The sequence below is a fragment of the Crocodylus porosus genome, unplaced genomic scaffold, assembly GCF_001723895.1.
Source record: "Crocodylus porosus isolate Cpor-Errol unplaced genomic scaffold, CroPor_comp1, whole genome shotgun sequence".
Taxonomy (NCBI): domain Eukaryota; kingdom Metazoa; phylum Chordata; order Crocodylia; family Crocodylidae; genus Crocodylus; species Crocodylus porosus.
In genome coordinates this window covers 109,335,625-109,358,935 of record NW_017728906.1, presented here as the reverse complement: position 1 = coordinate 109,358,935, position 23,311 = coordinate 109,335,625, and the positions used below count along the sequence as shown (strand labels likewise).

The 23,311-nt window shown below is 38.9% G+C and overlaps 1 protein-coding gene across 1 annotated transcript; it reads right to left on the bottom strand.

Moving 5' to 3' along the window:
- Positions 1–2,867: 2,867 nt before the first annotated feature.
- TGDS (TDP-glucose 4,6-dehydratase) lies at positions 2,868–22,571 on the bottom strand. Its single transcript, XM_019529753.1, has 10 exons — positions 21,452–22,571; positions 18,837–18,927; positions 16,966–17,108; positions 13,896–13,994; positions 11,117–11,176; positions 8,807–8,850; positions 8,288–8,453; positions 6,166–6,224; positions 4,309–4,406; positions 2,868–3,976 (listed from the first exon to the last, which is right to left on the bottom strand). Exons 1-10 carry the CDS (start codon positions 21,482–21,484, stop codon positions 3,876–3,878), a joined length of 894 nt encoding a protein of 297 aa, XP_019385298.1. The 5' UTR covers positions 21,485–22,571; the 3' UTR covers positions 2,868–3,875.
- Between the last annotated feature and the right edge of the window lie 740 nt (positions 22,572–23,311).

Here is a 23,311-nt window from a genome sequence, read left to right as displayed (position 1 = left end):
AGACACATTTTATGGCACTTTGTCTTTACTACGAAAGAGGCATGTTCTTAAAAATCAAAGTAAACGCCTGAAGACGAGTAATTGCTAATTGAAATCCTCATGAAAAAAATTAAAATTCTAGGCAAGATGAGACAGTTTCTCAAGTTAAAAAAACCCACTTTTTTGTAGCAAAGAGGTGGCCATGGAAACTTGCCTCTTCCCCTCAGCCTTTTTGTGTAACATAAGCATTAAAGGGCACAGTTACTTCCAAATTTTATCGATGCTACCACATAGAAAATTGTCAGTGCGTGAAAAGAAGTGCTGAACTTAGGGCCTGATGGCCACAAAGAAAACGGCTGGTTTAATAAGAAAGACGATTGAAGTAGTTCACAGTGCTTTCTACTGGCAGCCTTTCAAGGGAAGAGTTAGGGATCTAGAATTACATCATGGTTTTTCCAACAGTGTAAATCAGCAGGAGTGTCAAATTAGCCTGGCCACAGCAACACAAAAACAGTGTTACACTGTTTCTGGTTCAGGACATGGTAGGTACCGATTCTCATTGCGTGTTTCAGCAGGACACTGCCTGATGTGGTAAGAATTATCATCATACCCAAATCACATTTGCAAGGGTATGGAAATCTACTGAAGTTACACTCAACATTTTCATTTATGAAATTTCATTAATGAAAACTTTGAATGTCATTTTTTTTGGAGTGGATATAGAAACAGAAGCATGCTTAAAAAAAAAAAACAAAAAAAAACAAAAAACTGTGGAGAGAAGGTAGCTGTAAGAAAGTTTCCTCTGCTCTTCAGCTACTAGATACTGGGAATAGGGTGCTAAAAGGCATGGATTACATTCTTCAGCATTGGAGCTCTGTATAGCCAGTCCTCAAATCCTTCCTCCACATTGCAAATTAAAGGAGCATCAACTAATTCTTCTCAGCTCTGTACTGTCTGTACCATGGACCAAGCTGGTCTTTAATGCCTTCTTTTCCTCATTGCTGATTATCTGTAGCATGCATAGGATTCCTGTTTTTACCACCATCTACAGCTCAGCATTGCATTTTGAAGTTTTGCCATCCTCACCATCTACCTAGTCAGGTAGCTCCTGGCTCCCATCATCTATCAGAAAAGTCTGTGCATGCCTTGGAAGGGGGGGAAGGTAGGAAGTCCAAATAGAGATAGGAAGGTGGGGCTCCTTTTTTCCTCCACTGGGGTTTACAATATTTGCATCAAACACACTGGGTAGCAAGCCTGCAGCCTCTTGAAATATCTCCACAAGGATCCTCTTAAACCCCCACTCCTTGAGGTACTTTTAATTTTAAACAGCTCCTTAGCTTCATGCCATGCAGAACTCTCAGATTTTCAAGCCTTGAGGCAATATAAGCTCCTTCTGAGAGCCAAAAGTAGACCTAGTGCAACTTCCCCCCGTATCAGCAGCTCCCCAACTACACATCTCTCCTCCCCCATGTCTCCTTTGGAGGTGCTCCTACTGATCCTGGAGATAGTTGCAAATAAGAAAATACTCCTAACTCCTTAGAAAACTCTGCAGCATTAGATCAGTCAAAAGGGTCTCATGAACTCAAGGCAGAGCAGGTCACGGGTGGCCACCTTGCACTGTTTTTTATAGCCCTCAACATGGATCAACCTCTAACTGGTACTAGACAGCCTGACAAACTCAAAGACAAAAGTGTATAAGCATCACAGATCTTCAAGAAATAAGTGATCACATCTTCAGTTACAATGGGCTCTAAATCACAGCACTTGCATCACTAAGTAGGTCAATACTGAAATACCTCAAACACCAAAAGTAAAATGCAACCTACAAAAGCATTGGTAAAGCCCTAATATTGAACTAGTCCAGACATTTCAATCAGAAATACAGCACAAACTGGAAGAAATACATGTCAAGTTAGATAGGTTTTAAATAGATCTTAAAATAAGCAGATTGTTGATGCAATATTTCCTCTTAGTATATTCAGTTCAGAGGTCATGAACAACTTAGAGAAATGGGAATGTGCAGAAATTCTTGAACATACCTCAGCAGGACACTGACTTGATGACCTCTCTGGTACTTTCCAGCCTCATATTCAAGATTCTCAGAGTAGTGGTGATTACAGAGCCAAAGGGTCTGGGATTGCATTGTAAAGGCTACTGCAGCTCTGTACTCTGCAGTCAACATGCAAAATGAATGTACCATTACTATGAGAACTCTGGCTTATTTCATACACTGTTATACCAAAGCCATAAAAAGTTGCTTATAAACCACATTTTCAGTTATTAACAAGTGATATCTCTATTTAGTCACACTTTTAGTTACTTCCAGAAATAATATCCTGTACTTAGTGTTTTCAAGTGTAGCTTCATGACAACTCTTAAAAATGTTTTTTTACATTAACTATGCAAGGATAGGCACATAAGCCTATCTAGATCAGGTTGTCCAACTTCTAAGCAATTGCTGTATTCCCCCCCACATCATATGCCAGACCCCCCCCCCACCTTTCACCCACACCATGTTCTGGCCTCAGCTCTCCAGATGGAGTTCTCCCACCACACCACGATAGCGCTGCAGGCTTCCCTGGCAGGGCAAGCTCCACCGCCCTGCCCTGCCCTGCCCCCTGTGGCAGGGAATGGAAACTGGAGGGCAGAGGTGGAGCCCAGAGGCCCACGTTGTTGTTGCAGGAACAATGGGGTTGAGCAACAGTACAGTGGGAGCCCAGAAGCTGCAAATTCTCCCCTCACCAGCTGCATACAGCTCACAGACCACCAGCTGGTGTAAGTGATTTCACTTTAAAACAGAGACAGACAAGTTCCACAAAAATATTAAGTTCATAGTCAACTCTGAAAAATGTATTAGCCCTTTTCATAGAGTTTGAGTTGACATTGAATTGTACATGAATAGTGCACATATTTTTCTTTAATTGTAAACACAGTGAGCCTTACAGGAAAATGTTACTAACAGTGATAAGATAATGATCTATTCATGAAACAAGTTTATTTAGCTTTTATCCCTATGGCTAAAAGCAAGAATATTCTTCACTTACAGGCAGTTAAGAGCATTTGAAATACTGTAACAAATGAAGTATTGTATCAAACAACATTTCATTCCCTCTAAATGTTACAACTGTAAACATCAAGGGGAAAAGAATTCAGAGTGGTAAGTAGTACCAAAGCAAGATATGGCTGTGGCAAGATAATTTGAGAGATCTTAAGACAGTAAAAATCAGTGAAAAATAAAAAACTTTTTCTGAAAGATAGGATAACAATATTCTCCCAATATTTTTGGATAACAGTACTCCCCCAAGAGAAATGAAAAACACTTTAATTTACAACTTTTAGCATAGACTAAGAACTAGCATCAACAAAAGACAAATACTGCACTGGCAGGGAAATGGAACTTTGACCATACAGGACCCCTTCTCTAACTGTTATGATTCAACATCTCTTTGTAGATTAAACACTTTCTTTACCCAGTCATTGAATACTTGACTAGAAATTTCAGCCATCATGTGATGGAAAAAGTTTATTATACATTATAAAAATGATCTACTGGTCATATAAAATTTCTGAACTAAAGAGTCATTTTCATTGAAAGTGAACAAAACAGTGTAACAACTGTATCCATTTAGTGTTATAAAAATCTTCATCCAGATGAATTCCTTATTTTAAAATTCCTATAAAAAGATTTAATATTGCACTGAAAGCTGAAGTTTAAATATATTAAAATTATAATAAAGAATCAAGTGTGAAAAATTCTTAAAATCCTTCTGATTTTTAGTTAAATTAAGCACAGTTCTCTGCATAGATGAAACTACTGCAGGTTGGTCACTTGATTGCAGGTTTAAGTTGACAAAATGGTCCCGAGGTAGAATTTTCTTTATGTTCTTCCTTCTACTCTATGAAGTATCAATACGCATAAAAGGTTGTGTCACAGGGAAGGGCTCCAAAGCCTTCTCTACATTTTTCCAGTTGTAAAAGTTCTCTCTGTACCATTCAACTAATGTAAAGGAAAAATAAAGACATAGTTTAGAATAAAACAAATATACAAGTTTTCACATACACTATTTTTTTCCTCAGGTACAACACCACTAACAGTTTAGGAACTAATTATTTAGAATTTGTTTTCTGTGGTAAGCGTAGTCAGATAATATTTGGAATCTTTGTAAAAATCCTTATGCAAAACATTATTCTCCCTTATTAGAAGTGTCAAGTTAATTTTTTAGCTACTCATGAGATTATGCCACTATTTTCAGATTTTAAAAAGGAGAAAAGCTTCCCGCCCCCCCGTTACCCTCCAATTAATCAATGGTATTAAAAGGTGGTATATACTTGTCTTCTTTATTCCTTCTTTCCAAGGCACTTTAGGTCTCCATCCTAAACTGTGCATTTTTTCTGACTTCATTGGATATCTTATGTCATTGGTAGGTCTTAAAAAAAAAAAAATACAACAGAAAAAAAACCAGTTCAGTTAAAAGCATAACAATTTTGATAAATAGTCTGTACAGATTTTGGTCTATAGCAACTTCAAAACATCATATTAAAGAGATAGACAAAGTTTTTTCTTAGGCAAATTACTTCCAGACACAGTAAAGATGTTGAATATTTAAATCAAACAGTATAAATTGTTATTTTTGCCACCAAAATTCTTTACTGAAATCTAAACTGCAGGGCTAGTTTTTTCACTCTTCCATCATATTTGTTTATTGTACATTTTACAAAAGATCTAGTTTTTGTAAGACAATACTATTTTTACCAACTTTCTGGGGGGGTTGTCTGGTCCCAAATTCTGTAAAAAAAATCCCAGGCAAAATTATGCCAGGATTTATTGTGCTTTATCTATAACAAAAGTGTCAAATGCAGAACTAAGAGGCTACATGGGCCAAATTCTTGTGCTTATGTAGGTGCCACAATGTATTCAGATTGTAGTTATATTCTTTCTAATAAATTACAAGCTCACATGGTTGCTAGAATGACCTTCCAAATTTGAACAGCGTTAACTAATAAAACCACAGCCTTCTTAGATCTGTGGAAAGACTGAACCAGTGATCTCAGAGATGCAAAATGTATGGGTTCTGTTACTCTCACTGAGTTAAGAACTCTGAAGCCATTGTCAACATTAACTATTCCGTTGTTGACAGGTTTAAGATGGAGCAGGTTGGGACTAGAGCTTAAAGGAAGGCAGCAGTCATTGTGGCGGGGGGGGGAAGGGGATAGAAAGGAAAGGAAGAAAAAAAATGTATAAAGAAGCAGTGGTTTAAAAGAGTATTTTCCATCCTAAGTAATACTGAATATGATAAGCAGGGATCCGGGTTTTCCGTTTCCCACAAAAAACAAAACATACCCCCCTCCCCCACCAAAAAAAAAACCAAGAGAAAACCACAGATTTCCTGTTTTTATCTGCCACCACAACTGCCCCATGCCATTTGCCCACAGTGCCACATGCGTCACCAGCCATGGCAAAGCAGCGCAGGGTGCAGCAGCTACTGTGTGCAAACCCCCCACTCCTGACTGGCAGGGCAGCGTGTGTGTGGCCCACAGAGGGGCACCACTGCCCTTGCCCCTTCCCCCCCAGCCCTGCTCCTGGGAGCGGGCACAGAGACACACCCTCCCTCCTCCATTCTAGATCTGGCTCCCCCAGCCCCTGCCATTACCCCCACCCCATCCCTTCTCCCCACACCTGCTGGATTGTACCTGCGCCTCTGTGTCTGTCTGCGCTTCTGTGACAGCACCTGCATGCCTGCATGCGTTGGGGTGGGGGGTTACTGTTGGGGGGAGTGAGGGGCACCAGCAGGCCTGGAGAGGGCTGTGGGAGGGCCTTTAATTTTACTCACAGATTTTCAGGTTTTTAATCATGGAATTTGCAATTTTTTATCAGGGAAAACCAGGATCCCTGGTAATAAGTTATTAAGCAAGTTACAATTTAGAGTTAAGATCCATCATAAATGTCATAGTCTAATCTATATTGTTATCTGAACATCCTGATATTCATGCTCATTCTTGTATAGATTAAATTTAAATACCATGAAATTATACAAAAGGCCATCGAAAGAACCCAAAACCAAGTCTTTGCAATGTTATAAGAGGTCGTGTGTTTTACAGACAAAACAAAAACACCACAAAACTTTAGGATAACATCCCCTTACTTGTAATTAACAGTCGGGGTGAATGGACTAATCAGTACCTCACCTGTCTTTGACATAATCCACCCAGTGTTCCACTTCAGATTCTGTACTGGTCTTCTTTATCTGGAAGGCAGAAAAGAACAGATCATTTCCCATATTAAAAACTTGGCTACGATATACAATTAGTTCCAATTGTTATGCATAAGAATCAGTGTGCACTTAAAATACTAAAGATATAAATTTAACACCAGACAATGAAACCTATTACCAGGTATTATTTCATCTAAATTTCAGTAAAATTATATTAGGCAAGGTTGATCAAGTCATTGTTCTAAACCAGCGGTTGTCAACCAGGGATACCCTAGGGGTACTTAAAAAGCTCATAGGGGATACAGGAGGGCTCCCCCCACTGTGCATACCCTGGCAGAGGCCCGGGAGACACGTATCCCACCGCTCCCACCCTCCCAATCTGTGCAAAGAGTGAAGGCAGCTGCCACTTCATGCTGGACTTTGCATCACTCTTAGGGCAGCGGTGCACAACGCCATGTGCCTGCCACTGCTGGGCTGCATTGCACCCCCGCCAGCCAGTAGTCGGACACATGTGGCGTTGCACTGGTCCTAGAGCAGCCGCAGCAGTTCACAAAGCCCAGTGTGCAGTGACAGCAACCTCACCCTGCACACGGATTGAGGGGAGGCATGGGCCCCTCGGGCTTCTACCATGGCGTGTGCAGTGGTGAGAGCCACCCCGCCCCGTGCCCCTGGATGAGCCTCCCAGGCTCCGATCACCCCATGACCCGGCCCGGCCAGGGCCCCATTTGCCACAGCCCCTGCCCCACTTCCTCTCTCATGGCAGAGGCCTCACTTCCCCCTCCCTTAGACTTACCTGCTGGGGGGCAGGGATGGGACGGTGTACACATACACTCAAACCCCACAAATATTTTTAAGTTAAAGCTGAAGCTTTAAGACAAAAAGGGTACACTTGTTAAAAAAAGGTTGAAAATTCTAAACAGTCAGAATTATTACAATTCCAATGACCATGCTTTCCCTGGCACCTCAACTACTTAATACAGTATAACCTCATAAATCCAGATATAAAAAAATCTGGCACTTTTAAAAAATATGCTATTTTGGGGAGTAGCAGAGGCCACTTCCGGAGCAGCGCAAGGGGGAGCCTGCACCCGGTGGTTGCTGCCACTATCCACCACTCTGCGCCGCCACTTCATGTGCAGACACTGCTCCAGGACCAGACACCACTATCCCTCCTTCTCCGTCCATGACTGGCTACTGCTCTGCTTTCAGAAATCTAGAATTTTTCAAGTTTCCAGCATGTGCTTGATCCCAAGCATGCCAGATTTATAAGGTTATACTGTACTTGAATTCTGTATAATTGGTCAGTTACAGTGGGCTTTATTAATTTTTTTGGTAACTCCACGTCCATGAGCAAAACACCTAACATCAAAAGTATTAGTCACTTGATGGCATTAGCCTATCTGAAGAGCATGTCGAAATATAAATTTTTTTCAGTGCCTGGTGCCAGTATTTTTTTTGATGGGGACATCAGTGTGCTGTGGTCAGGAGGACTATGTTAGCATGCAATAACGCAGAGACTGAATTCCTTCAGACTTACAGGTCATTTCTTCTATGTCAGGGTATAGAATAGCTTAGAGTGGTATCTTGCATATTGTGTGCTACCTGTTCTGTAGATCAGCATGCTACTTTGAGGCTGCCAAAATCATGATTTTTCCCACCCCAAGCCCTAAGTTAAATGTACCATATTTACTTGCACACCATATGCCCAGTCTCCAAAAATCAGCCCTCCAAAAGTGTGATGCATGATTTAAGTGAGAACGCCAATTTCTCCACCAAAACTGAATCACAGGGACACTGCAATGGTTCTTGGAGCTGTCATCCTTTCCAAATCAAGGATCAGTTTTAACCTTTTCACAGATGCCAAGAAAGTTACTGCCAACACAACAGTGACTGCAAGACAGTTAAACTGTAGTTTGACTGAGCAGCAACAGTTGGGATTCAGCTATGACCTAATTCAACCTTCCCAAAACAAGGTACACATGGTATGTAGGAAAATACAGTAATTAAAATCCCTTTTACTATAAAAGGGATTTTACAGATATATATGATCGTTAATTAATGACAACCCCCAAGCCCCATTTACATGGTTTACTTACTAACTGTATTAATTCTTTAGCAAGTTGTGTAATGGACATCTCAAAATTGGTTCCAATGTTATAAATTTCGCCTGGTTTCCCCTCCTTTAGAACAGTAAGGAATGCTTCTACTACATCAGTGGCATAAAGGAAATTTCTTTTTTGAAGCCCGGAACCGTGAATGCAGCTAAACAGGAAAAAAAAGATGTTCTGTCAGAGCTTTAACACAAAAGTATGTGATAATTCTATCAACACGGAGTTCAATGTGTTAAGTAGACACTCCATACACAAGATGTTTTTTTCTTGAAAGAAAATTGTTTAATTTTTAAAAATGTTGAAAAGTTCCACATTAAAAATTTAACTAAAAATCCAAAGTTAGCCTTATTCAGCTAAACACTTAGATTCTTTTTTTTTTCAAATGATCATTTATAAAGTATACTGAATGGACTGCAATTTTAATTAAAAACTTGTCCATCACACACACACTGCAAAAAAAAAAAAAAACAGAAAAAAAAAAATTTCAAAAATTAAGTTACATACCACTTCCTGTTCTGTTGCAACAACGATATAAACTTTGGAATAACCTGAAACAGTAAAAAAAAATAAAATAAATAAAAAAGGAGTTTACTCCAGGTAATTGAAACAAAAAACCCAAACAAACAAACCTAGACAAGATTAAAAGGGGGCCAAACACTCAAGTAATTCCACAAAGGATAAACATATGCAAGCAAGCATGGTTAGACAATATCACTTAAATCAGGGATGCCCAATTCATTTGGCCTCATATGCCAGATAGGGAGCATAGGGCTCCTCACAGGCCAGACCCAGACCACTATTTCTGGCTGTGATGGCTGGCACTGCTGTCTTGATGCTAGCAGCCACGGAGTTAATGCTGCCATCACTCAACCAGCTGCCATCAGTGACTGAAAACTACATTCTCTAGCAGTGTTCATTCCTGCACACTTGCCATGCTGATGCTAACAGGGCTAGACAGCAGCAGCATTAACTCCCTGGCTGCTGGTAACTGTGGTAAAAAAAAAAACTCTAAGGGACAGATGACCCAGCTTCATGGGCTGAATCCAGCCCACAGGCCATATGCTTAACACCCCTGAATCAGATGTTTCTGAGCAGGATAAAGCCCAGCAACCTGTAACAAAGTTAAATCATAAAGCCACAAATAGTCATTACAGGTTTTGCCATTTAAATGAAACACATGTCAAAGAAACAGGAGTGAAAAACTCTGAGGGTATTAAGTTGTAGGTTAAAGATTTCCATGCTGTGTGTGTGTTAAATTTATAAGTTAATCCAACTACAAAGATTCACTAAGAATATTCCAGAGAACTTGAAAATGCTTGGTGAGGTATTAAATTTGTTGTTCCTTCCCTCCCCACCCCACCTGGCAGTATGTTGAGGCAATAAAACTATACACTTAAACCAATTCTAACTCAATAAGTCAATGAATTTTGACCTTAGTTTTCTTTACTGTTTTTATCTGAGTTACCAATGATTCCTCCAATTCTTTCCTAGATGCCAAAAATTAGAAACAGTGAGAAAGGCAAAATCTCACCAGAATGCTGCTAGTTTCACCAAAAATTTATTATGTTTCACTGCTTTTGTTCTGTTTTATTTCAATTCCCAATTACACCAGGGTGCTGGGCATAATTACTATGAAAGGAAATCCCTTCCTCTAGTATCACTGTGGTCAGGAGGAAATTACTTTCCTGGGCAAATGCAAGCAAGAGTATATTTATATTTTCTCAACACAAATACCAACTGCCTCAGGTCCCATCCATTTATTTTTGTTTTCATTGATGATGCCTTAGTCCTTTTACATGCAAGAGTATGGGCCCCTTAACTAACAAGGTAAGCAAGGATGTGAATTTATCACAGAATAGCTAACATGCTATAACTACCAACATGCAAACTCTTACTACATACTAAAGGTGAGGTAGAAAAATAAGTAACTTTTCATTTAGCAAGGGATAAGAGCATGTATATGGGCAGTCAGGACCAGGGATCCTGATTTTTTTTAAAAATCCCCAATTTCCAGTTAAACAAAAGTAACCCAAAATCCAAATTTTTCTGCGGTTTAAATGAAAACATCACAATCTCTCAGAGAGAGATTTTAGTAGTGTTTGATTTTAATCATGAAAAAAAATGTGCAATTTGAAAATTCGGGATTTTTTTTTTTAGCAGAGAAAACCAGCATCCCTGGTCATGATGACAGATGCTTTGTCAATCATGCCTTAAGTTACCTCAGTAAATTGCTAGAGAGGTAATTAGCCATGTTATGCTGAATTTAGGCAGAAGGCAGGTTGGCAGTTTATAAACTAACTCATTCAGAGAACCCTGAGCTTTTCTGGGCTCATGCCTCTCTGAATGAGTTAATCCGTAAAGGTATCACCCTGTCCTGCCTCCTGCAAATTAAGGAAGCTCATGCTGCTTTAAAGCAAGCAAACAAACAAAAAACATTAATCATGCTGCCATATCAAAGAACAAAGAAATTAAAATGGTTATTAACAACAATCTTTGTAGCATTCTAGTAGGTACAAGTTTATTACCTTTGAAAACTAGTAACATTGTTAAAAAATAACAATTGTAACAATATCCCCATAGAAATTTGAAAAGTACTACCAAATATGTTGTTGGAGTTCAGAAATCTCATTTTTCTGCATCACCTATGCAAGTCATCCACCCAAAACAGACTCTGCTATCTCAGGGTGACCACAAATTATTTTTCTTTGGAATACAGTATATTCTGATTGTGAAGAAATAGCATGGTATAATATTCATTGAAAATTCATTTGTATAATGAGTTAGCACTCAGAATAAAGCACATATGTAACTTACTTTTTCTGGATACTGATGAGGTCCATAAACATTGCTGCTTCGTGTAATAACAACTGGAAACTTAAAAAAAATTAAGGATGATTAAACAAGCCTCATTAGGACAGTTGTAACTAACAAGGTTGTTGGACCCAAATTGCCCTAGCTTCTTTAGTAGTCAAACTTCAGTGATTTACACATGGATAATGCCCATTCAGAAGTCTGCAAATATTTCATGAACATTAAATGAAAGCTTAAAGGCACAGCCACCATATAGGCAAGTACCTACTACTTTACTGTTTGAGTTCTATCCGTAAAAAAAACAGTAAAGTTTCCTATTCCCAAATTTCATTTATATTAGTTTCTAAAGTACATTATAACCATGTACACCTAAACAGCTAAAAGGTATATCAATACTTTATTTCTAGTTTTGTGGGTTTTTTTGGTTTTTTTTAAGAAAAGTCTGTTCTCCTATTCCTCCTTATGCCAAAGGAGCCACTGCAAAACCAAGTCATGGCCTACAAATGCTACGGTAGAAACAAAATGCTCTTTAAAAATTAAACTGCTATGACAATCATCTGACTAGCAACTAAAAGAAAATAAGGGAATACTAGGCAGCTGGAAACAGACTTAATGCTATTTGAGGAAGTCCCAACTTATCTCAGGAAAAACCTGGGACAAGAAAGGAGCAACACAACCATTTACACACACAGAGCATCCAAGCTTCAGTGATGCCCAAACTAAAAACAGACAACTGGTTTAACGTGTTGATTAAGCTGGGATGTGACTGGCACAGCCTAGCAGGCTTGTTCTTGGAATGATTGGCAATTAACTTGAATGAGGAGCTATTAACTTACAAAGGTACAACACATTCTCCTGAGAAAAAGGTATTAGCATATTTTAATCATGCATACTTAACAGGTACTTAAAGCAGTGGTATGTCTGTAGGATCCTGGAAAAAAGACTTCACCCCCTCAACTCTCCCACCCCAAAATTGTGTTTATACCTAGGGTACCTTAAAATTTTCATACCTTCATTTTTTTTTTTTTAATGTATTAGGTTCATTTGTTTTTTTACATTTAGCATCAATTAGTTTCCTAGTTTAAATACCATTATTAACTCAATCCCAAAATGACATTTTGGCCCAATTTAACATCAGGAAGAAAGGCCCCTTATCTTAGCTTCAAATGCAAGGTAGCAATGCCACTGCTGCAGCTCTAGCCCAAACCGCCAGGGCTGGAGCCACAGCTGCTGCCTGCCCTCTCATTGCCTCCACAATCTCTGCCTCTCCCCTTGTCAGCCTCAGGCCCCTGCCTCTCCTCAGCCTTCCCTACCCATGCCCCCTTGCCCCCCCAGCAGCCTTTGGCCGCTGCCCCCTGCTCTCCCTCCCCACAACCTTAGGACCACACCAATGATACAGGCCCCAGGCCACAGCACAGAGAAAACTTGCCAGTATGGAGTAAAGGGAGGTGGGGCACTCATGGCGGGGGGGCAGAAAGCACTGGGGGAAGTGAGGGGGGAGAGAAATCAGGGCCCCCAAGGCAGCTACGAGTAGGTGGGGGGGGCTGGGGCAAACACGCTCCAGGTTAAGTAGCCTGTCTGCCCCTCCACATCACCTCCACACTGCCTGTCCCCCACTGCTCCCCCCACTCCCTCCCCAACTCCTTGACCCTCACTGCTGGCTGGGAGCACCACCACTGCTTTCCCCAGTAGAATGGAAAATGGGATGGGATACATATTTAAGACGATCTTCCAATAATTAAATTCTATAGGTGGAAAATTCTAAGAAATTTATACATTTCCCCATGTATGGAATTTAATTATTGGGGGGGGGGATCATCTTAAAAATTCAGTTACCTAGAAGTCAGGTAAATACAGTAGTTCTTTTTGACTGAACTGACAAGAAAAGAAAATTATAACAGTATTGAAATCCATAGCTGAGTGAGAGATTGAGAGAACTGTATAAATACCGGGGGGGGGGGCAAGGGGTGCACTTGTAGTAATAAGACAGGTAACACTTTTAGTAATAAATAGAGACCTGGTTTTCTCCGATTAAAAAAAAAAAAGGCCAATTTTTGGATTTAAAAAAATAACCAAAAATCCACATTTTTCCTTGATTAAAATGAAATACCACTAATATATAGAAGGTGTTTATAAAGTACTTGTGCAACTTTAAACTTTAATAACTTTGGATATACACATGATAGAAGCAAACTGTAAATGGCTATTGAAAGCATAATTCATTAAGTTTTTTAGTATAGTACAAACTATGCATAGGGTAAGTATCACAATTGCAATTCATGAAATCACTCAGCAGCAACTGGAAAATGTTTTCTATGAGTTGGAAAATTGGATTGAACGACTTATCACAAAAGATGGCAGTTATGCTGAAGTTTAGAAATTTGAGCTGTATTGTGTTAAAATGTAATGAATTAGCTTTCAAGCACAGTTTACAGTTTACTTCCATCACGTGTACATCCAAAGTTATTAAAGTTTAAAGTTGTACAAGGACTTTATAAACACCCTGTATATAGTGGCGTTTCATTTTAAATCATGGAAAAATGTGGATTTGGGGTTCCTCATTAATCTGAAAATTGGGAAGTTTTTTGTTTTTTTTTTAAATCAGAGAAAGCCATGATCCCTTGTAATAAGATAGGCATACAGTGCATACACAAAGTTGCAAATCCAGGAATAGGTGGCACTGTGTCTACACTGTAGTTAATACATTTTCTTTTGATACTCTTAAGACAAATAGGCTAGTACAAAAAAAACTTTATAGATCCTGAAGCATGCATAAGCTTACCTGGTATCTTTCCCAGTAAGACTGAACAAAGCATTCTGCAGCTGCTTTGGACGAGGCATAAGGATTTGTTGGTCGTTTGGGTGAGGATTCATCAAACTCCTAAAATAAATCAATATGAATGATAACGTGCTTTAGGCAATACCTTTTATCCAAAAAACTCCCAGAATGCTAGACAGGCTTCAAAAAGAGATCATAGTCTGAATGTTTTCTTTCAAGCACAGGGAATAGAACACATTAGATGTTCAACAGTACTGGAGGTGAAGATAGCATCATAAAAGCAAGAGAAAAAAAAAGAGAAACAGGCTTCATGACTACCAATAGGAGAAATAGGAAACAACACCATGGCTAAACTAACCTCCTTACATCCATTAAAGGTCCTTCACAGATCACAGCCTATTTCCACTTTGTGCAAACCACCATCTCCATAGGAAGTGCATTAGCAACACACAGACATTAACTGCATGCACCTCTTAACACTACTTGAATGTTAGACAAAATCCTTAAGTCCCAGTCCTTCAGACCTTCGCTGCATGAATAGTGAGGCCTGTTCACACAGTGCACTATGAAGGATGGGTACCTTTGAGGAAAGAATACTGCCTAGAGAATCAACATTATGTGACTCCCAGGATGAAAAACCTTTGAAAAATTCCAAGAACGATTGCATCAAAACTTCTGAATAAAGTATCGAACAAAATCATATAATCTGACATGTTCTGGCTGTAAATCTTATAAATTAGACCATTAAAATAATAAAATATTGGCTATCAATGATATTCATCTCAAAACCAATACCTCTTTTTCTTATAAATACAGAGTACCTTAAATATTCATAAATTAATTATGAAAACTGTTTCCTGATATTTCATGAAGCAATAATTACAAAGCACTATCTGTTATTGTTGCACAACTGTGTCTTACTGGTCCAATTCACCATCATTCAGTTTTGGCTGGTGAAAGCTTCTGAATCCTTTTGCTATTTGGACTTCATGAGAGGACTTCATTTGATGACAAAGTTTAAATTAATTGTTTAAAAACATTTCAGACACTTAATTGCATTTTGCAGCTAGTACCTATGTCTCATAACTGGCACACTAACACGCCTGATTGTACATTTAATACCTCAAGTGGGTTGCTCAGATTATAAAACCAACTCTGGTAAGAATACATTCTAGAGAAACTTGCTTTTAAATAATATGTTACCCTATGAAGTTTTTTCTTTAGGCTTTGTAACCACAGAATAAAACGGTAATAATTAAATTACATAATGTAAAACAAACCAAGAACAATTTTACCACTGCTAATAATTCTCTCACACGTTTTTATTAAGTTACTTGGCCTGGAGCTCCATTTCCCTCACATTCCCCTTGACCAAAAGTGCAACGCTACTGCCAAATCCAAGTTCAGGATCCGATCTGCATACTGATTACCCTCTACCACACCCCTCCACTCTTGATGAAGTGTGTGTGGGTTGGGGGGGAAAGAGGGAGTAGGAGAAAGATCAGGCTACAAAACCCACAAAATTGTAGTTGGTAGCTTTCCAAAGCAAGGCTTCATCAATTCTGGCCTGGTTCCAAAAGGATCAAAAGATGAATTGGCTTACTGTTTTTTGGGCACCTGCTACAAATTAACAAGCCACAGCCAATTCTTCTCCCCACCACCCAAAACAGACAGATACTAGGAAATGCAGAAAAGGGATGAGAGCTTTATCTAATCTGGTTCAGTCATCAGTTAGCTACTTCTCACACAGCCAAGATAGGTACTGGAAACTCTGCCTCATGGTGATCAGCAAAATACAAGCAGTCAGCTAATCTCTTACTCTATGATTTTTTACTGAAGCAGCACTCTGTTCTTTATACTTCACATAATAGATGACTGACACTGCAGAACCAGTCCTGGCTCATTTCATTTCCCAAGCTGCTATACACAGCAGACCTCAAGAGAACAAATCCACAGGAAGGCCAAGGCTCAAGGGCAGAGAAAGTGCACCCAAAATAAAATCATCTGAGTGTGTCTACTTAGTCTTAGAATGCAGAGATGCAACTAATTCTTATCTTGATAATCTACAGACATAGTCCAACTCTTGGTAGTGGAGGTGTTCTGATGCTATCTGCTACAGCAATGGCATTCATGCAACTTATCTTGAGAAAACATCAACCTTCTCAGGCAAAAAACACAAATCATTCTGCCAAATCTTTTCATCTTAATAGTCTTGCATGGTCACCAGAACCATGCCTAACCATACGTTGAACTGCATGATCTTTCAAAAAGAGCAAACAACTCCTGTTCTCATTCCTGGATGGCTGTGATACGTATCCTAACAAAGTGCTAATCCAAAATGACAATCCTCTAACTATGCTCTTATAGATACAAAAGTTGACTATATAAAAGTTAATACCGGAGCTTACAGTATCCATTCCTGTAAGGAACAGAATTTCTTCACTCTTTCTGCACTAAAATGGCTCCAGTTGAAATTGTACAATATTCCCTGGTGGTTAGCAGTAGTTGTTCACAGGTGGGAAGCCGTAATATTTTCCCTAAATAGTTACTTTTTGTACTGATGAACTAACCATTTCAAATCATGCCTGAAGTGTGCCAGATATTTTAAGTATATGATAAACCAATTCCCTGCTACGAAGAGCTTACAATCCAAGTTCACAGATAGACAAGAAAAAGTGAACACAATTTTTTTGTTTTCTTTTAATAAGGACAAACTCAGACATCTCCTGGAACAGAATTTATAGCAGTACATTCATTCCATATTGCTTGTAAGATTAGGCAAACAATTTTTTTTAAAAAACATCAATTGCTTCACACACTTCATGTATGATTCACTATACCAATCACAAGCAGTCAATAAGAGGCTTAATACTAAATTAAGTATTAGTAACAAAAATCAATGCCTGTTTACAAGCCAAGGCACCTTCAGAAATCAGGCCTGTATTATTTTTAAAAAGCTGGGGTAAATTAATCTTAAAAAACTGTTTTGTTTAAACTTTTTTAAAAATTATTTTTATAAAAGCAGAGCTAAACCCTCCCCCCCCAAAAAATGTTGTAGCATTTCCCTGCTTACCTCATCATTGCTACCTCCATACACTTCATCTGTACTGACATAAACAAACTTCTCCACACTGGCTTCATATGCAGCAGTGACCAGAACATGAGTACCATAAACATTCACATATCTGAATTCCAGAGCGTGCCAAAATGAAAGATCTAAATTTTAAGAAATGAAAGAAAACTCATTCTGTTATAATCTTAATAGGGAAGAAAATGGGAGAAATAACACAAGAAGATATTAATAGCAAACCACTTTATGACACAGCCAGGATTAGAGCTTTTGATGTTCTTTTAACTTATTTGATATGTTTAATTAAACAAATGTCTCAATGCAAGTACAATATATCATACATTTGTTCCATAAGACAAAGTGTTTTTTCTTGATAATAAACAGTTTTCCTTGATAATCAGGGATCCCGGTTTTCTCCAATTTAAAAAAATCCCCAATTTTCGGTTAAAACAAAAACAAAAAAACAAACCCCCACAAGTAAAAACAAACAAAACCCAAAATCTACATTTTTCCATGATTAAAATGAAACACTACTAAAATATATATGTGGTGTGTCAGTTTGATCACAGAAAAAAAAAAAAAAAAAAGGAGGAGATTTCAGGTTACTCTTTTTTTTTTTTTTTAAACTGAAAAAAAAAAATCAGGGATTTTTTTTTTTAAATCAGAGTAAACCAGGATCCCTGTTGATAATTAAACAGTAAGAAGAACCAAAGCCAAGATAAAGTAGAGTATCTATACTTGCATTTACATTACTACAAGTTAAAAATGGCACTTGAATTGTTATACACATACACAGCAGTCACCTGCAGTACAGTATCAAAACATTAGTCTATTATTAGATAAGATACTATGCAATCAGATGAAAAAGGTTACATTAAGGTCCTCATGCATGCAAATTTCTAGTTTCAAACCATTTATAGGCGATATATTCAGAAAAATCTTTACTGGAACAAAGTGTAAGTACACCCCAAAAAGCAAAACTACATTAATATAGAAAAATTAAAGTCTTATTTTTAAAGGGGAAGTTGGGACAAAATAGACTAGGATGCAAATTTAAAGCACAACTGCTATTCTATATTAACTCTATGCGGACACCTTTAAGTTGCTTGAAACTTTTCTGTTTAGATCGCTAGTAGTAGCTAGGATCAAGGAAGCTAAAGGTAATGGAGTATCTCATATAGACTTCTGTTGACAATTTCTATTAAATAAAGTAAATATAGAATTACATTAGGGCCCAAATTTGGGGAGCGGGGGTTTGTTTGTTGGTTTAAAATATTTTCTCTCTCAATGCTATTCTCTTTTACCTCGTCTCTAAGCATGAACTGCAAGAATAATTGTTAAAAACTTCAGGAAAGTATGTTAAAAACTGGAAGCTCATTTTTACAAACCAGGACCGAAACTCCTAAAACTGTTTTCTAGATACACGTATGGCTATTCCAGGGCAATTGCACATAAGCTCCTGAACAGATTTTTTAACAATTTAAAAACAAAAATGTAGTTAAAACACACAGTTTGATAAAGTTCAAAAAGATATAAAACAGGTGATGGCCAGGTAGTAGTACAATATCCTTAGGTGTCAAATTTGTTTTAAGCAATACTCCCTAGTTGAGACTTCCCACATCTGTAGTCTTACCCTGAGGCATTGTTTTATGACAAACAGTAAACCCCTAAAAACAGGTGTATAATGGAAATACCAACAGACCTTGAATCATAGCAGTGCTACTTTGAACTGCTATAATAAACAGAATACTATGGTTCTTTAACGTAATATGAAGGGAGGAAAGAATGAAAACAGACAACATGAATAGGTTACTTATTTCAAGCAACACACATCTAGTACATTTATCACTGTAACAACATGCAGTAATGCTCACCTACATGCGTTTGTGCTGCAAAATGTAGGACTATATCAATTTTCTCACTTTCAAAAAGCTGTTTTATAAAATGGGGTTCACAGATGTCACCCTAAAGAGGAAAAAAGTTAGACTGAAACAAAGCTATCAGTAGAAGTCAGCTTTCAATACTAGAGCAGCAACCCTCCAGTATGCCAAAATGGCAAGTTTTATATGCCATTTTACTATTGGAGATATTGTTTATTATATTGCCTTGACTGTGACCTCATGCAAAACTATATACTTTGACTGTTTATACACTAAAAGATAAACCATTTTAAAAATTAAATTCTCATTTTAAAAGCATACAGCATTCATTTACACAAGTGGGGCTATTTTCATTAATAAAATCACCAGCAATATTAGTAAGAGCTTTGCAATCTCACTCAAAGCTTTAAAAAAAAAACAACCTCCCCCCTCACAAAAATCCACCCACACGTCATTTGGGACTTCCATCTATCATACCAAAATTATTTTCCTCCCCAGATTTATAGCCCTGTTAGGAAGTTAAGCTACAGCTGTAAAACTTCAACTGGAAGCTTCCTTTTTCTAAAGGACAAATACATATTTTTTTTTAAGACTGTGTAGAAAATAAAGAGTAGAGATATAACTAATGACCTGTCAAGTATCATGCTGTTTATTCCCTCTAGAAAAAAACTGGTTGATGCTGTTCTGTGGTATTAACAGCAAGTACCATGAGTATTAAAACAAGTCACAGCAGTGCCATGTTTTAACGACAACCGCCTTCTAGAGAGAACATGTTTGGCAGATGACAGAAGGATCGCTCTACGTTCTGGAAGAGTTTCAGTTATGGATCTAACAACTGTCAATATTAATTTTTAAGTTACATAAAGAATAACTATAAACTGACAACTGCCAATACCCCTCATATGCTAATTACAGACACGACCAACAATTACAACCTTGCAGCTGAAAAGGGTAAGCTGAAGTATCAAGAGAATATAAAATATTATAGAAAAACACATTTTAAAAGGTTTGTCACACCATCTTCATGAAGCCAGAATGCATGTACTAACTTAAAAAATAAATAAAATAAAAAATAATTAAAAAAATACTAATTAAAAAAAATCAAAGAATATTTAAATGGAAAAGAAAGCAGGTAACAAAAAATTAACGTGGCCAAAACAAACCAAAACATTAAGGCAGTATCTATGCTGATCCTTTCCTGACCCCAGAGGTCCCACCATTGAGAAAGAGGAAAGGAGAGACAGCATGACCACACGTAGGTTCAAGAACCTGAGCATATCCCACAGAGGGAAGGGGATACTCAAGTCTACTCTAAGCCCCTCAATGCAGCTCTGAACCCATCTTCACTGCCTAACTCAGAGGCTCTCAATCTTTTTAAATTTAAGACACCTCATCATTAAAAAATAAATACATGCATACATAAATGTTATTTACTGTGATGCCAGTGGAGAACCACTATTGTGGTGCCCCTGCTTACCATATATCACGGTGTAAAAGTTGAGGTTTGAACTCAAGAAATTTACCCTTAAATTTCCACCTCAACTTATACACCATGTCAACACTTCAGCCATTGGGCAGCACACAGCCCGGGTGGCACTACTGCCACAGAGGGAAGGACTAGGCCACCCTTGCAGCTCAGGGGCTGCCTGGCCAGGTGGCAGCTCACTCCCTAGCAACAGGATAGATGGGCAGGCTCCAACAAAAGCAGGATCGGACCCCTCACCGCTTCCGTCTTCAGCAGGCTGCTGCAGCCCACAGGACACCTGGTGCCACACAGGAAGGGGCTGCCTTGCCCCACAGGCAGTGTGCGGGGCAGGGTGGCATAGGAAAGTGGCAGGGTGCGCTGGCAGCGGCAAAATGTGGTGGAGATGGCATGGGAGGCACTGGAAGCCTGGGCAGCACCCAGACCTACCCGATACCCCTAACCTCCCCCACAGCCACTGCCCATCCCATGCTGCCCGTGGAATGAGGCAGCCCCTTCCTGGGCAGCACCAGGCATCCTGTGGGCTGCAGGAGCCTGCTGAAGACAGAAGCAGTGAGACCCAATCCTGTTTTTGGCAGAGCCTGCCCATCCTCCCGTCCCTCCCCTGTGCCTGGGAGACAAGCTGACAGCAAGCCAGGGAGCTGCCAGTTCTTCCCTGTATGGCAACAGCACCCCCTGGCCAGGTGCTGCCCAAGCTCAGAGGCACCCAATCCAACACTTAGACAAGCCCACCCAGACTTCCAGTGCCTCACATGCCATCCCTACCGCCGGCTCACCCAGGCACCCTCCTACCACCTGCCCCACCCCCCTCCAGCAAGGCAGGACAGACTTAAACACAGGATCTACAAAAATCCTAACTTTTCTGAGAAGAACTATGGAGACGACTTATACAAAGTGACAATTTGTACACCATAGAATATGGTAGTTCAGTTGACTGAAATTGGAGTGCTACCACCACAATGAGGTGCCTCTGTTTCCAGGAGGAGTGTGGAGGTGGGGAGGGGGAGGTAAGGGAGTGAGGCAAACCAGGAAGAGCAGCAGCAAGAGGATGTGCCTGTTTTAGGCTCATCTGGCTATTGACTGAGGCATGAGGGGCCATTCTGTCTGTCCACCATGCTGGCCATACCTTCACTGCAGCGCTCCTGAAAGGGTCTTGCATCACCCAGTTGAGAGTTACTGACTTAAATGCTGATCTCTGCTGGGCCTCAATAGGAGTGAGTGGAAAAGTATCCTTAGTTCCTCAGCAGTGAGCCTCTGGTTGGGAAGGAAGTATGGACATGGACAATGATCAAAAACCAAGGAAAAAAAAAATCATGGATATGCATATCTGCATTTTAAATAAAGTGGATCTGAGAAGTGTATCTTTGTAGTCTGTGCACTATGAAGGGGGAGGGAAAGTGTCAGAGTTAACTGAATTTTGAACTAAATAATCCAAAGTGACCTCTAAAATAACAAGATAAAAGTGAATCTAACTTTTTAAAGCAAGAGTCTCCATTACATGCATTTAAAATGTACTTGCATTTCAGGATTTATACTGCTCATTAAAGAATGAAACTGAAGTTACCACTAAAAAATGTCATCATCATCTCTAACATTCATAGTAAAGCTACTCATAAGCTTTTGCCTATACTGCAAATAAAATATCTAAAGTTTTGAATACTATGTGCATAAATAGTGACACCCAGTGGCTCTAAAAACAGAAAATGAATTGGAAATTATTTATTCTGAACTGTAGTTTAGGCTCTCATAAGGGCAAAAGAAGTAGCACAGATACAGCAGTATTTTGTATAACTACATGGCCAGAGGTTTTAGCTTAACATCCCTCAGAAGAAAATTAAGTTGACTTCTCTCTCTCTCCTCCCCATTCTCAACTGTGCTCAGAATTTAAACTAATAAATGCTTTTTGAACAGCATTACTACTACTCTGCCTCCATTACTGAGAGTTACCATATTGTTTTGAAAGTCATCACTATCCACTTTCGTTTTTTTCAGTATTCAGTGTCTACCTGACAACAGCAGAACAGGTATAAAACAATCTGCTCACTACTGTTTTTCTAAAGCAATGGTTTTCAACATTTCTGGACTCAAGGCATGCCTCCACAAGTTTTTTGAATTGAATAGCACCCAATTTTTAGAACTAATTTATTACAGTACCTACTTCCTACAATCAGGGCTGGACAGTAGGGATAGGGGATCATTGGCAAAGACAAGCCTGAACCTGGTTTATCCGCATATCTCCTCACACCTCCAGGAACCCTTCAAAAGGATCTGGCTGCACCCTACAGAGTTTTCAGCTCCTGACTGAAAACCACCAGTCCAAAAGAAAAGCAGAGCATATTTGACATATTTGGTAACGCTAGTCATCTTCAGGGAGAAATGCTAAATTAGATACCAAAACATCACCAAATACAGCAGCTTTGGACCTCACAATACACCCACAGCACAAAGCACCTGATGTAGATATCTATTTTATCATGTTCTTGTTTTCACATCCTTAAGTTGCAGCATCAGCTCAATTATTTTTGCAGTAACCTTTTTCATTTATAAAATGTTTTCCTCCTTCAATGTTGCAGGGTTGTTGGTCATAGCCATGTTGTTCTAAGGACCTGGGCAGACAAGATATCAATTCTTCCCAAAGGACCTTGCCTTCCTCATTCAACGTACTTTTAAACATCAGTTAAATTAAAACATCACATTACCCTTGTGAAGTGCACACCGCAATATTTCCCCCTTTTATACAAATACTGAAAGTGAGATAAGTGTCAAGTAACATGCTCACCACACAGAAGGAAGAAGAGTTAGGGCTCATGAGAATTCAACATCTGGTTCTCAATTCTGTATTCAAATCATACTCTGGTTTCAATCATAACATGGTGTGTTGAACATACATGCCAACAAAAACTTCACCGGAAATTAATGGAAGGTTTCATAAAAACACAACACAATAAAAGTTTCACAGGTACTTCCTCTACAAATACATATAAAG